This window comes from Cuculus canorus, chromosome 3, assembly GCF_017976375.1.
Source record: "Cuculus canorus isolate bCucCan1 chromosome 3, bCucCan1.pri, whole genome shotgun sequence".
NCBI classification, from domain to species: domain Eukaryota; kingdom Metazoa; phylum Chordata; class Aves; order Cuculiformes; family Cuculidae; genus Cuculus; species Cuculus canorus.
The window spans coordinates 10,779,104-10,793,818 of record NC_071403.1 but is presented as its reverse complement, the minus strand read 5'-3'; the positions used below and the strand labels follow the sequence as shown (position 1 = coordinate 10,793,818).

General features: G+C 37.6%; 1 protein-coding gene across 7 annotated transcripts in view; it reads left to right on the top strand.

The window, feature by feature from the left end:
• KHDRBS2 (KH RNA binding domain containing, signal transduction associated 2) overlaps positions 1-14,715 on the top strand; it is a 382,051-nt gene that overhangs the window by 309,016 nt on the left and 58,320 nt on the right. For all 7 annotated transcript variants that reach the window (XR_008449307.1, XR_008449306.1, XR_008449303.1 and 4 more), the window contains exon 7: positions 5,261-5,343. Coding sequence is in view for 1 of the 7 variants with exons in the window: in XM_054063510.1 (XP_053919485.1) it covers positions 5,261-5,343 (83 nt within the window). In the remaining 6 variants the exon portion in view is untranslated. The remainder of the gene's footprint in view (positions 1-5,260; positions 5,344-14,715) is intronic.

The following is a 14,715-nucleotide window of genomic DNA, read 5'->3' as shown; positions in this document are numbered from 1 at the left end:
ATTGAGCGGTATTTAAAATTTTTCCTTATTTTTTTCTGTTACTACTATTACTATTAATGTTATTGTTGTTGTTATTATTATTTTTTAACTCTAAACTATACAAAACTCATCCATAATTGTTTGTAAATGTTGTTAGCCCCGCTGCAGTTATGCAGTGTATTTTTGTTCCGTTTTCTCAGGTTTGTGATCTATCACTGTAAGGCCAGAGCAGATCCTAATCATTGGAAGACTCACTTTCCCTTTGCCTGTAACAAAGTAAAGAGGTCTTTTTATGTTTTGGAAAGATATTTTATTAATAAATACCTGAGATAAAGTTACCCCAGCATAAAAACCTAGCCTGGAAATGGCTATCAGTTTGACTTTGAATATTTCTAATAATTCCCCCATTTCATATTTTTCAGTTCATTCCAGTAAGCTTTTTCTTCTGAATGGTAGTCGCAGCTCCTGTAAAGACTCCTCCCACAGTCTTCCCAGACAACCTACCCCAGTCCCCTAAACAGCCTTGAGAATAAAACTTCCTCAGTATCATTTTGGAGGTCAAAGGAGCCTGTTTGCTTTGGTTCTTGCTTATCTGCATCCTCATTACCCTCTTCCAAGAAGTCTGGAGGTTTAGGAAAGCACTTTCTTCCCCTTCATTGAAATTGGGTGGCTTTGCCTTATCAGCTTATCATACGGGTTTTCTAATACTGTGAAGATGGATTCTCCAGTGGTAGACGTTTATCAGATCAGGGTCAAAATTGCTTTATCTGAGATATTTCTGCTTGAAAAGCACAGACCTCAATTAAAAGGGGTTAGAACTCACATACAGAATGGAAGTTCTAAGTGTTATATACTTAGATGTGAAGATTTGTGGTGAAATACATGAAATCATAGAAATTATAGGAAAAAAATGTCATATTCAAAACACTGACAGGATGGGTAATCAATCCTGTTACTTTCATTGAGGTGAGGATAGAGCACTAGTAACTTACTGTCCTGCTTTCAGCTGGGATAGAGTGAATTTTATTCCTAGTCTCGGATATAGTGCTGTGTTTCGGATTTAGTGTGAAAATCATGGTTTAGTTTTTGCGAAGTAGTACTTATACTAAGTCAAGTACTTTCAGCATCTTGTGATCTGCCCACAAGGAGGTGTGCAAGAAGCTGGGAAGGGACACAGCCAGGGCAGCTGACCCAAACTGGTCAAGGGGATGCTCCATACCATATAATGTCATGCTCACTGTACAAACCTGGAAAGCTGGCCAGAGTGCTGTGATCACTGCTCAGGGACAAGCTGGGCATCGGGTAGTGAGCAATTGCACTATGCATCACTGGTTTTGTATATTATGTTATTATTGTTGTTGATATTTTCTCTTCCTTTGCCTTCTTATTAAACTGCCTTTATCTCAACCCATGAGGGTTTTCTTTGTTTTCCATTCAATCAGCTGAGTCAGTTGATTGAACTGCATTTTGGAGAAGGGCATCCCGAGTTCTGGTCTCTAGATTTATACAGAAATGCTCTTGGGAGCATTATTCTCTTCATACAGAGAGCACAGAATATGTGAATTTGAATGTCCTCAAATTCATGGTTTCTAGACCTTAATAAGGTCTATACAGCAGCTGGGTGTCTCATCTCTCAAAACGTGCATGGAAGAAATACTTTCAAACATTAACATAGGTTCTGGGGAGCCAAAAGTTAGAGAGAATTAAAATAGTGAGTTTGAGGCACTTCAAGGATGTGAAGGGAGCTGTTTTGGATCTCAATTCTAGATGCCTGAAGGCTTCTTTGGGATAAGAGTGTCTGGGTACAATACACTGAATTAAACTTTGAAAGAATGGTAGTCTGTACAAAAGTAATTCACCCGCAGAATTAGAATAGTTCTCATACAGATTGACACAAAGAAGAGAACATTAATCCAGATGATACTTTTTCTTTATTAAAGACACACTGTGCTTTTTCACTCTGTCTCTGTTTTCCAACCATCCCACTCAAATCATTTGCACTTATTGACCTGAAAATCTGTAACGTGGACCCTCAGAAGTGTCAAATATTAACAAGTGTTCTCTGCCCTACTGATGCTGAATGTTGATCCACCTCAGGCATCAAGAAACCGAGAGAACGAGTTTGTAATTGTTGGCTTTCCTGTTCTCTCATGGTGGGTAAGCATGCTGAAATGCCTTTCCTGTAGCTATTCAACTTTATGTAGGAACTTGCATCCCCCTAATCTTCACAGCAGGTTCCCACACAGTAGCATAGTAATCAACATGACTATTATCTGTCTCCCGTGGTTCATTGTTTCTCTCATCCTGTCCCTAGAAGCAAGATTGTGTATTTAGCCATGTAATGTTAAATAGAGCACTGTAGTCTGCAGGGATATGTGTTAACCTGTACATTTTGCTATGAGTTTATACTAATGAAGGCAAGTCAACTTCCATCTGAAACGGAAGATGATGAGGTATATGCGGACTTTATGCCCTTTAACAATAAGGATACGGGAAACTACAGGCCTGTCACTCTGACCTCAGAGCCAAAGAACGTCATGGAGCAGGTCATCTTGAGTGCTATCACACAGCACACACAAGACAATCAGGTAATCAGGCCCAGTCAACATGGGTTTATGAAAGGCAGTTCCTGCCAAACTTATCTCATCTCCCTCTATGACAAGGTTACCCTCTTAGTGGACAAGGGAAAGGCTGTAGATGCGGTGTACCTGGGCTTTAGAAAAGAGTTTGACACTGTTTCTCACAGGATTCTACTTGAGAAACTGTCTGCCCATGGGCTGGACAGGCATAGCTGAGTAAAAAACTGACTGGCTGGATGGGTCCAAAGAGTGGTGCTAAATGGAGTTAAATCCAGTTGGAGGCCAGTCACATGTGGTGTCCCCAGGCTTCAGTGTTGGGTCCAGTTCTGTTCAATATTTTTATCAATGATCTGGATGAAGGGATTCAATGTATACCAAATAAATTTGCAGGTGACACTAAGCTGGGAGGCAATGTTGATTTGCTTGAGGGTAGGAAGGCTCTACAGAAGGATCTGAACAAGCTGGATCCATGGGCTGCAACCAATGGTATGAGGTTCAACAAGGCAAAGTGCCAGGTCCTGCACCTGGGACAAAACAATGCCGTGCAGCACTACAGGCTTGGGAAAGAGTGGCTGAAGAGCTTCCTGGCAGAGGAGGACCCAAGGTTTTGGTTGACAACCAGGTGACTGAGCCAGCAGTGTGCCCAGGTGGCCAAGGTGGTCAACAGCATCTTGGCCTGTATCAGGAACAGTGTGGCCAGAAGGACTGGAGAATTTTTTGTGCCTCTGCACTCAGCAGTGGGATGATGTACCTTGAATTCTGTGTTCCATTTTAGGCCCCCTCACTTTAAGAAGGACATTGAGGTGCTGGAGCGTGTCCAGAGAACAACAAAGCTGGTGAAGGGGCTGGAGGACAAGCCTTATGAAAGGCGGCTGAGGGAACTGGTGTCATTTGGCCTGCAGAACAGGAGGCTGAGGGAAGGACTTATCACTGTATACAACTATCTGAAAGGAGGTTGTGACAAGCTGGGTATTTGTTAATCTCTTCTCCCAAGTTACTAGTGACAGGATGAGAAATGGTCTTCAGTTGCGCCAGGGGAGGTTCGGAGTAGATATCAGGAAAATTTTTTAACAGAAATCGTTGTCAGGCACTGGAATAGGCTGCCCAGGGAAGTGGTTGAGTCACTACCCCTGGAGCAGATGGGTAGATGGGTCGCTCAGGGATATGGTTTAGTAGTGGACAGATACGGATGGTCTCAATCTCAAAGGTCTTTTCCAATCAAACGATTCTATGGCTTCAGATTCTAGGAGAGGCCAGTCCCTGGTCTTTCCCTTACTGCAAGCTGAGTGAAGTCTCCCACATGGAATCCACACTCATCCTCAGTGCTGGGTAGGAGAACAGAAGGACAGGCCAATTTAATATGCTTGACCTAAGAAGACATAACTGAATGCTTCCTCCTTTGAATGTTTTCTTTAAATGGAAATACCAGTGAAGTCTAGTTCGATACCATTACGAAATTTAATTAGCAGAAATAATGAAGTACCATAATAACACTGTACTTTGCATGGTTATGATAGTGTACCAGAGTGAGTGTTTATCGGACTGCTCTTATTTTGTAGCCACCTCATGCTGTCCCTTCTATCCCAACCTAACCAAACTTTACATAGCTTGTCTGGAAAAAAAAACCTTCTGCTGTAATTAATATTGAGTCGAAGATTTTTAAGCCTCCTATTCCTTTAGCACTGCCCATAACAGGAAGAATTTCTTGTGACTACAAAATGTTCAGCTTCTATTTAAAAATATTTCTAAAAATATTGGCTCCCAAAACTCGTAGAGAATAAAAATTAATGTATTTTCGTACAGTGTTTCTTGTTTACTCTGTTTTCATGCCATATGTAAAGAGCATATAAAAAGTCATCCCCTGGATTATATCCTTATTTATTTATTGTCTGTTCTCTGAGCACTCTTTGGTTCAGTGGCAGCTACAATGGATTGTGATGGCCCATGGCTCCCTCAGTAGAAGATTCAGGCATTAGATGAGCTGAACCACCTTCTGAAGTTACTTCTGTCTCTACAGCTGAGGCAGACTGAGCATTTGTCTGAGCCCTCCAGTCAGGACCTTAAGTTAGGTGGGAGGAACACGTATGAAAGTGTTCATTAACTTGTCATAGAAAAGTATGCCTTTAAAAAGAGCAGAATGCTCAATGAAGGAAAAGGTTCTTACTGTAAGTTATTTATTATAAAAATCATAACCTATTACTTCCTTCACAAACATGCACAGATATCGTTACCCATAGGTTGTTCGGTTTTGTTGGGTCTTTTTAAATAGACCGAGTATACAATCTTATCACTGTAGCATTCTTAATTAATGTTGTATAATAGTCAGTATATTTTTCCTGTCTTTTGTTCATTTCACCTGTGGGTATTTATGGAACTATTTATATAACCAGTTGCTAGGAAATTATTGTTTTCATTGTCATTCATCAGTATTCTATATAGATCCTACCGAAGCACTCTGGTTTGGACAATGCGCCATAATCTGTCAATGACTAAGCTGAGTTCTTAAATAAGTAACTGATTTCTTTACCCTTGCAATGTATGGGTTGTTCTTCACAATTCACCGTTCTCACTAGCAGGTTGCATATTTTACATTCTGTAGGGCAAATGTAGCACGTGTATGTGGATGGAGGTTGCTTTTACAGCTTGATAACATGCTTTGATTTATCACTCTTCTAAGCTCTGTTGTTCTGTTTTCCCCTTAGGGATATGATGATGGATATGGGGGTGAATATGATGATCCAAGCTATGAGGCATATGATAACAGCTATGCCACCCAAACACAAAGGTAAGCATTTGCAGTTTTACATGTATTTTTCAAAGAGGAACACTTACTTTCTCTTAGCTTTTTCTGTAAATTTCCTTTTATTTTCCACATTAAGTTCTAAAAAATTTCACACAGTTGTTAAAAAGTAATAATGGCAGTCAGTCTATATATAGGATTATTCAGATGAAGCAAAAATGCAAACAGCTACACATTTTAAATTGTTGCAAAATAAGTGGTACAATATTTTAAAAAAGCACGTGATTTAAATAATTTTTCTACCGAATGTTTTTCTGATATTGTTTGTACATTTTTTTTTACTAGCACAAAGTTGACAAGGGTGTCTCATTTATGTGAAAAACATTATGGGTTTTACAATGTTTTGGGCAAAACCAGAAGGAGTTTTTTTTAAATAACTCATAATGGTAAATAGCTGCCACTGGTTGACATCTGTGGTCAAGGTAAGCTATGGAAGGGAATTGCATGCCTGAAGTAAGGCCGAAGCTATATGTTTTCAGCCAGCTACTTCCTCAGCAACTCTCAGAATTGATAAAAGCAACTAAGTTTTGAAATTTTATTTTATGTCCCTAGTGTATGTGATAATGGGGAAAATTCCATTCACATCTTTTATGAATGAGGCAACAGAAATGATCACTTTTTATCTACGCATACACCACACACACTCATAAATTAATCTGATGGTTGGTCCATATTTATTAAATATGGAATGACATCTTTTTCATAGCTAAGCTGAGGGATGAAAGAGAGCTTCAGACAGTTATTCAGAAAATGCTCCTATGGTTTGCTAAGAGTAATTGTAAGATTGTAGAAAAGCAAAGGAAATTTTAACAAAAAAAGACACAGATTTTAACGGAGTTTGTGTGATTCTCACTGGGCAAGAAAGTGGTGTAGACATACAGAGTTCTGCACTCCAGAGACCAGAGGATCTTAAATTTACTTTTTGTTTAACCATCTGTTTCATTGAATACTTGCTGATGACAATGCCTGTCAGAATTACAGAACTGCTGTAGTGAGTGGTGCTCAAGCTGATAAAAAAATACTTTGGAAGTATTTTTATAACCGGTGAGGTATATTTAAAAGGATTTGTCACACCTAAATGTGAACCCCATCAAGTGTACTTTAATGACACTTTTAAGTAATTATACATTACTAGCTGCACCCGTCATGTCATTGTGTGGGTAGGTATTCTTGTTGTCAAATGTACTCCAGCTTTTTTGAAAAGAATTTAGCACATCTTTTGCTACAGAAGTGAATTGTCACTGGAGATACTGCCTCTGGTGTAAAAATAATCATTAGTTGGAAATCTCTCTGCTATGACATCGCTTTATATCATCTGAATTAACCTGTGGTTTCTCTGCAAGTTGATGTCCCAGGCAACTAAATGACAAACAAATGAAGTTTATGAGGAGTGTATTATAATAAAGCTAGAACTGGCAGTGATAATTTGACTCAAGAAAGAGAACTTATGAAGAGTCGAATAATTTTGGCAATTAAACAGCTATTAAGCTTAGTAACCTGATGTATTTTCTACTAACGTGAGCTACCTCCAGGATATCCGATCTATTTAGAATACACAACTAAAACATTTCCTTTTGTAATACATGAGAGGGCACACAGTCATACTTATCTATCTTAAGTGGTGCTCAATGCACAAGTAGTCTATTGATTTCAAATAGAGCACTTTCAGAAAAACACTACTCATTTCAAAGATTTAAAGAGCAAATAAGCCATTAGATATGTGATTTGGATTTCTGTACCTCATTGGCCATTTAACTTCACAGAAATGCCTCCCTACTGAGCCTAAATAATACAATACAATGAAATAGGATTACCAAAATGTTTGATTAGATGGATATATATGAAAAAGTGCTCTCCCAATCTCAGATCTTGGTTATTAGTATACTAATATATATGAGCAAGAGATATCATGCACACATCTAGCAAAGAAGATAAGTAGTATTGCTTCAGAGTACTTGTTCCTCTCATCCAGTGTGTGATTTACAGGAAAAATATTAACAAATCTTGTAGACAATATCTGTGCTCGGAAAGAAAAAAATCATTACCGCCCTCTGCAGGACTGACTGAAATTCCAAAGCATGAGACGAGAAAAAATTGTGGTCGGTGGCTTAATACAGACTCCAAGATTTCTGTTCATATTAAAGGCAGAATTTCCACTTGCTTCTTATGGCTTGTTAAGGAATCAGTATGAAAATTCTTAGAGAAGGTTAAAACTCTTGTCTGAATGTCTCATCACACGTTGACCAACCTTTACTCTCATCTTTGCTTCACGTTGATGTATGTGTCAGGGCTGGTGGGATGAGGACAAACAGGATAGAATGGATAGAATGAATTCAAGCTGAGTTCAGTGTGCTTTTGAGCAGGGTACATAGTAAGTCATGTCTTGTTCTCCTGCTCACCCAGTGACGGAGTAAAGATAGTGCTTGGGTAGCAAACCACCCATCCCTGTTTGTCTTCCAGACCTTACATCTACTTCCCATTTGGTCAACAGAGGTTTTCAGACCATATTCTTTCTGGGGGCCCATAGTCCTCATTGCCCAAGAGGTCCGATTTAGATTTTTACAAATTAGGCTCTGCCAACAGAAGAGAAAATGAACACGCTGTCAACTTATGACACTATGCTAGAGCACAAGCTTGTTATTTTGTAGAAGAATTACCAAAAATACCCAGTCCCAGGAACATCCAGATGCAAATGGAGATAAATGGTGTCCTTCTGTGCACAATTGTCTGAAGATTTGTACTAAAATTCAGGGACAGCATTGCAGGCCCAGCAATATATTTTGTATAGGTCCTTCTCTAATGAACTCTACCATTACCACCATTTCAGACAAAGAGCTCTGTCCTTTGTGACAGCAGTTTGATTTTTAGACTGAAAACAGGGGGATGGGGTCAGTTGTGGAAGAGACCGTGACAGAGCCTTGTTATCAGACTGGAATGAAACCCGCAAGTCTGCATGGCTGAATAAACTATGTGGCACCTCAGAAGCACTTTGATATATATGGACATAATGATCAACTTGAAGAAAGAACAGCAGGACCCAAACTATGGTAAGTGTCACCTGAACCTTATTATGTTTGAAGAGACTTAATTTAGGAAGAAGAGAATGATGGGCTATGATAAATTAGTTATTGATACAACCTGTACTGCATGACGTATGTCTTCCTTTAACTAACAGAAGTCATGTTTCTAAGGCTGTTTTCCCTTGTATCTTCCTGTCTCATAATGACTACCCAGAACACAAGATGGAGCCTCAGGAAAAAGATTTAAATTAACAACTGTCTGCTTTTCCCAAATGTGTCTATAGTCATTATTTACAATATTACATAAAAGACTACAGGTTTAGCAAGGGCATTTAGAAAACCCCTCATTTTAGAAATTTGATCATACTGATGTCAAAATATAGTTTTTAAGGTAATTAGAATGAAGGATTTCTCTGATGCCAAAGAGAACAAGGAGACAACTATTTCAATGGGCAGGGAAAGATTAGATTTGACATACTTCCCATCGGCAATGTTGCACTGCACTTTGCATTTCTTGGCAAAGAAACCTTTTTTCCTTTCTCTTCCTCTCCCTTCCATGCAGTTCAGTGATAAGTACCTTGGCCTGCCCAGATACACCAGAATTTATTCTACAGTTGGCTACTCTCTAAGCACTTGGAAGTCAGGCAGAGAGCACTCAGACCCTTCCTGTCAGAAAGGTTTATCTCCTGAACCTCTAGACTGACAACTTTGGTTAAAAATACAAATCTTATATGTGCTATTCGTAAGTAAAAATCCCTTTCTGAATACAATTGCCATATCTGCACCTCACCATTGCCTCTTCACATGTGTGCACATTGTAGTGCAGAAGGATAGTAAGGGAAAGAATTAGCCTGATGTTCTCAAATATTGTTGTCTCATCTCAGCTGTTAATAACCATTTAAATTTTCCACTCCCTTTGCACTCGTTACTTAAAATTTTTAAGAGCTGTGTTCTGGTTGTCTAACAGAATTCTGGTGTTGAACAAAATTATTATCACTGCACAGCTGTTTAGCTGTTTACTTCCCCTTGATGAGCTACCCTATTTCCATTGCTAAGGTAGATGTCCCTGTGCAGGCTTATAAAGGTATGCTTCTTGTCACTTTTTGGTGATTCCTAGCAGTTCAAGCACACTGACATTCTCAATGGCTTCTTACCTTCAAACCATGTTGAAATGCGTGGTGGCAACCATTCTTCCTTTCCATTTGCACTTGGATACTCATTTAAAGAAATAAATCCAATTTTTTGCAGGGCAACAAGCAAGCTCATAAAACAAAACTCCAAAATGGTAGAATTATCAATTTCCATTTCAGCCTTAACACAGAATATGTAGGAGTATCCTATTAGTTTTAAAAAAAAAATAATATGCTCTTTGATTTTCTTAGCAGGAACTTTTAAGTCTGTTGAACCACCACCACTGTCCAGGATTCATGGGCTGAGAACACTAGATCACCAGGAAAATAAAAGGAAAAGTTTTGTGAGAGTATCTACAAGGTCTGTCTCTTTGGCTGCTCAGAGGTTGGTAGGGTATCAGACTGTACTGGATGCAGTAAAACTGAACTCCTCAGCCAAGACCAACAGAATAACTTTGTGGAAGTGGATCAGTTGCTGATGAATCAGCCGAGAACCCTGTCAAATCCACCCTGCAAACTCATCCTGGCATCTGCTAAACAACCAACCAAATTTCAGTTTCTGATGCAGAAATGTATGTTATAGGTCATGTCATCTCTAAACTTTCTCTCTAAGAAGTTGGTGGTAATAAAGGATCCCAGTGTTAACGTAAATAAAGATGTGATTGATATGCCTGAAACAAATTCTAAGTTTTTGTGTTATCTAAAGACTTAAACACATTGTATTAGGTAAGCGCCAGTATAAATTTATCTTAGAAGATTGAAGAAGAAAGTATGAGAGAATTTCAAGTTGACAGGGATAGCTTTCATCTAGCTGAATTATATTTAATTCAAAAGATATAATTAACTGTGGTTTATACCTATAGCTGTGCTGTCATGTGCAAAGTCCCATTGGGCTCCTGTTTCTCAATGCTAATAACAAAAATATGAGAAAAACAAGTTTCAGGCATACATGCTGCCTACATTCACTTTCCTGCTATGGCAGACAGTTCCTATGACCATATTGATGTAGTACAGTCCCAGTAAATACACTTTTATAGCAATACCTCTTAGTTCAGCCTGTAATAGGCTCTGAAATTGTGATTCACAATCAACTCTGCTTTCCTGGTTATTCTGTTATTTTACAGTTAAGTTTATTCTACTGTGCAGCTTGTGCTTACAGCTCCTTTTTAGCACTATGTGATGCCATTATAGGGGATTTATTTCTGATCTGATATGCAGGAGTAAAACATGGACCACAGTGTGTGTTCCAGGTAACTTACTTGGCTTATGGTACAATCACTTCAGTGCACAGACATGATGCAAAACTATTTAGGATGTAAAGCAAAGAATATTTTATCCAGTTGAATCTCCTGGAATTATTTACAACAGCAGATTGTATTTGCCTGAGCTCCACTTCATCCTGGTTACCTTGCTCGACCTCCAGATATCAAAGCTTTATATGTACATGTGTTTCCAAAGATGGGTTCTTCCTAAACACAGTGCTGCAAGTAAAATAACACTTGTAAAGACAGCAGTGTATGTTCTTCAGTGGATCCTACTCGATGAGTTATTCTCCTCTCCAATCTCCTTTTGGATTCAGAAAAAAATTGTTTACCTAAGTTTCAATAACAGAAATTTAGTATTAATATTAGAAGGGAGTGAAGAATAGTAAAACAGGACCAGAGTGCCATGTGATCTCAATCAGTATAACTTTTAAAACCACATTAGACAAATTTCAGTAAATAATCATGTAAATAAATTTGCGTGCTTATAGGCAGATGAAATTATGTAGGTGACATCTTATGGTACCTCTAGCCTTATTTTCTGCTACGCTTTCTCCTTTTGTTCATGCAATTAGGTTTGCTTCAAGATAATAATGCAGAATGATATAATTGGACTGAGGAAGCTGGTTTCTTACAAATTAAAAGGAAAGTAACCCAATTTTCAAACTCCATTTTGATTTGTGGGAATTTTATGACTGTTAGAAATCCTTTTAGGAAGAATTAAAATAAAGCTGATTTTTCAAGCACTAAATACTGAATTTAATATATTTTCATGTTGCGTTAATTTACAGTAAATAATTCTAGTCCATTCCTTCAGAGTGATCTCATAATAAAGATATCAGATCTTAATTTTTCACAGGTAGCATTTCTATCTAGATACACAAATGTACACAAATTGAAGACAGTAATATGTTTCGTAATACAGTACAATGCAGCACTGGATGAACTGTCTGGTTTAGACTGCCTCCGTACTTATGCTGAAAAGGGGCAAAATTCCTTACAGGAAAAAAATCTTAGATACAAAAGTATCAATAGACTGAAGAGTTATAGCAATTTTTTTGCCAGTACAAAGGAAATTAATGTAATGACCAAGTCATGTAAAGTATAAACTATCTTAGATGTTCCTTTTAGTTTCAAGTATTGATGTATACTCCTTACAGCTGTGCCAGGGTACATATAACAATAGTTAGTGCAGATTACAACACAAAACCTGTTTTGTCAGTCTTCTCACTGACATCTGTAGTCATGAGGAGAATAAATAAGTCTGCAAGAATGAACTGCTGGAAACCTGTTATGGATTTAAGGGACAGATAGCAGCAGGATTCAGATCGCTTATGGCTTTTACTGATGTGATAGCTGGTTTGGAGCCACAGAGTTTAGAAGCCACCTTTGTCCCTGTAAGTGATATAAGAACATTAATTCATTAGCATCACTGTAAAGTCGAGAAATCCAAGTAGCTGATCAGCATATTACTTGCTAGAGATGTACAACTGAAAAGCTTATGCATTCTTCAAAGATCTTTGAGTCAAAATATCTGAAAAGCTTCTACCAACGTGAAAGAAATTACTTTTAGATTCCATTTTACATAGAACTTTTTTATATATTTTTTAAGGAAAACTTCATTTGAAAACTTTTCAAAATCTGATTAGAACAGTTACATGAGAAAACTATTGCCAGTAACAAGCACCTGTTGTACAGCAGATAAGTTCTGATCCCTGTTTCTGGATTCAGTCTTCAAATGACTGCTATCATATCCTTAAAATCTGATAGGCATTTTGGGGACTAGCAGAGGAGCCTGGAAGACTTCTACTAAGTTCCTATCTCTTATAATCTTGCTAGTGTGTTTGTACCCACCACTTGCAGCGTAGTTCAGTGTTCCCTCGGGCATCCAAATATCTATGCTCCTTCCAACTGAATCCCCAGCTTTACTTCTGTGGAGGGATTTCCAAACAAAAGAAAGCAGAAATGCTCAGGGTGAAAATAAGATCTTTTGCTGTTTAATTGAATACCAAAAACTACGGAGCAAATATTTCTTAACTATTTTGAGACAGACTTAAATTTACAGTTGAGAAACGCACAATCATAGTCACGTACTCGCTTTCCTGATGTCTTGCTGAGAATTTTTAGTAATTGGTGTTTCTCAGATTCATATATTCTGATGCATTCAGAAGGAAAACACCGAAAGAGGTCAGTGGTCTTCCTTGAATGTAGAATGAGTCTAGTTAAGTGCCTAAAGCAATGGTCAATACTGTTATTTAATCAACCACTCCCACTGTTTTTGACTACTTGCATTCTAAAAAGCTCCTGCGGACTATTTGTGGAGAGAACTATCCATAGTTAAATGAAACAATTTTGTCCTTATTTTAAAAATGATAGCTAGAAAGCACTATGAATAATCATTAATTTATTTAGTAGATTATCACATGGTTAAATTTTTGTTGATATTATCAGAGATTTACTCAATTCTCTCTCACTATCAAAATATTACTATGTAGTATATTATACTATACTATGTACTATATACTATTACTATATAGGCACATAAATACAATCCAAGCTGTATTAGGTAGAGTGGTTGCACCGTTCTTTTGTAAAATGAGATATTCATTATTATTTTCTTTACTGTGTACTCTCTCACTTTTTAACCAGTATGCATTGTATTTATACTGTCATTTTTAATTTTGCCTTCTTGTTTATATCCACCTGTTCATAAATAAAGATTTCCCTGTATTTTATTTCAAACCTGTTGAAATCAATCAAGCCAGGGAGCCTGGAATATGACATTTTATGTATCTTCATAGCAGTCTATTTGCGGCATTCATCATCAGAAACTGTTTTCAAATGCCACTTCTCATTTATTTGATTCAATGAGCAAAATTGAATCAAATTTCATTACTTTGAAGTAGAGAAAAGTATTTCCTCTAAAATTGGATAGGATTCCTAAAGTTCTGCGTAATTCCCTTTGCAAATACTGGGTCTGCAAACATTTCATATTGCATTCTGAAATAGTCATAACACTGTGTCTATGAGAAAAGTACAGTGGAATGGAGAATATATGAATTGAAATCCCTACGCATCTGTGGCTGTTGCAAATAAATGGCAGATTGGTTTCTATTTCAGATTTTGCAACAAGTTCAGAACCCAAAATCATCTTGCAATCAGGATGGCTCTCCACTCCTGTGTGTGTATAACTCTGTGGGCTTTGTTATTTGTTTATTTTTTAATTCAAATTTAAGTAGTATCATGAAATCAAATATAGGAAAATGCTGGAGACGGATGAGATCTAGTTTAACTTCAGGCATGTTGTACAGTACAAAATAAATCCACAGAGTATTATAATGGAGATATTCTTTGCTGTTAAAAAATTTGGATACAATCAAATAAGCTTTCAGAGAAAGGATGACTTTATCCACTAAAATGTTCACTGTGTAGGCTGAATCCTATAAGAAGTTCCTTTATTCAAAAGGCTGCTCATCTTTCCTATAGATATAATGCTCTGTTAAGTACAGATGTTCCAGTAAGTTTCAGATTCCTAAGAGGATTATTTCTTTATTCACATATTTCCACTATGAAATATATTATAAAAATTGCATATATTGTAGTTCATGTAAATGCAAACCTTGCTCACCTGTCTTCCAAGCAAAACCATACAGCTCTATGTAAATAGCTTTTCTCATTTAGGTAACTATGTGTTAAGTCCTGCTGGTTCCTTCCCTCATGTAGGAGGGAGAAGCATGACAAACGCAGTCTTACATAAAACAGCTGCAGTAGCATTAGACAGGACGTGTCAATATAGGAGCTGAGTACTTGATTGTATCAGTTATTGATGCTGAAAGTTGTAAACTCTGAGGGTTACTCAACAGAAGTGATATTGAGAAAGAGGGAGATAATGGGAGAGAGGAGACCAACACCTCAGAGAATCCATTTGAGGAAGTGAAAAAGAAT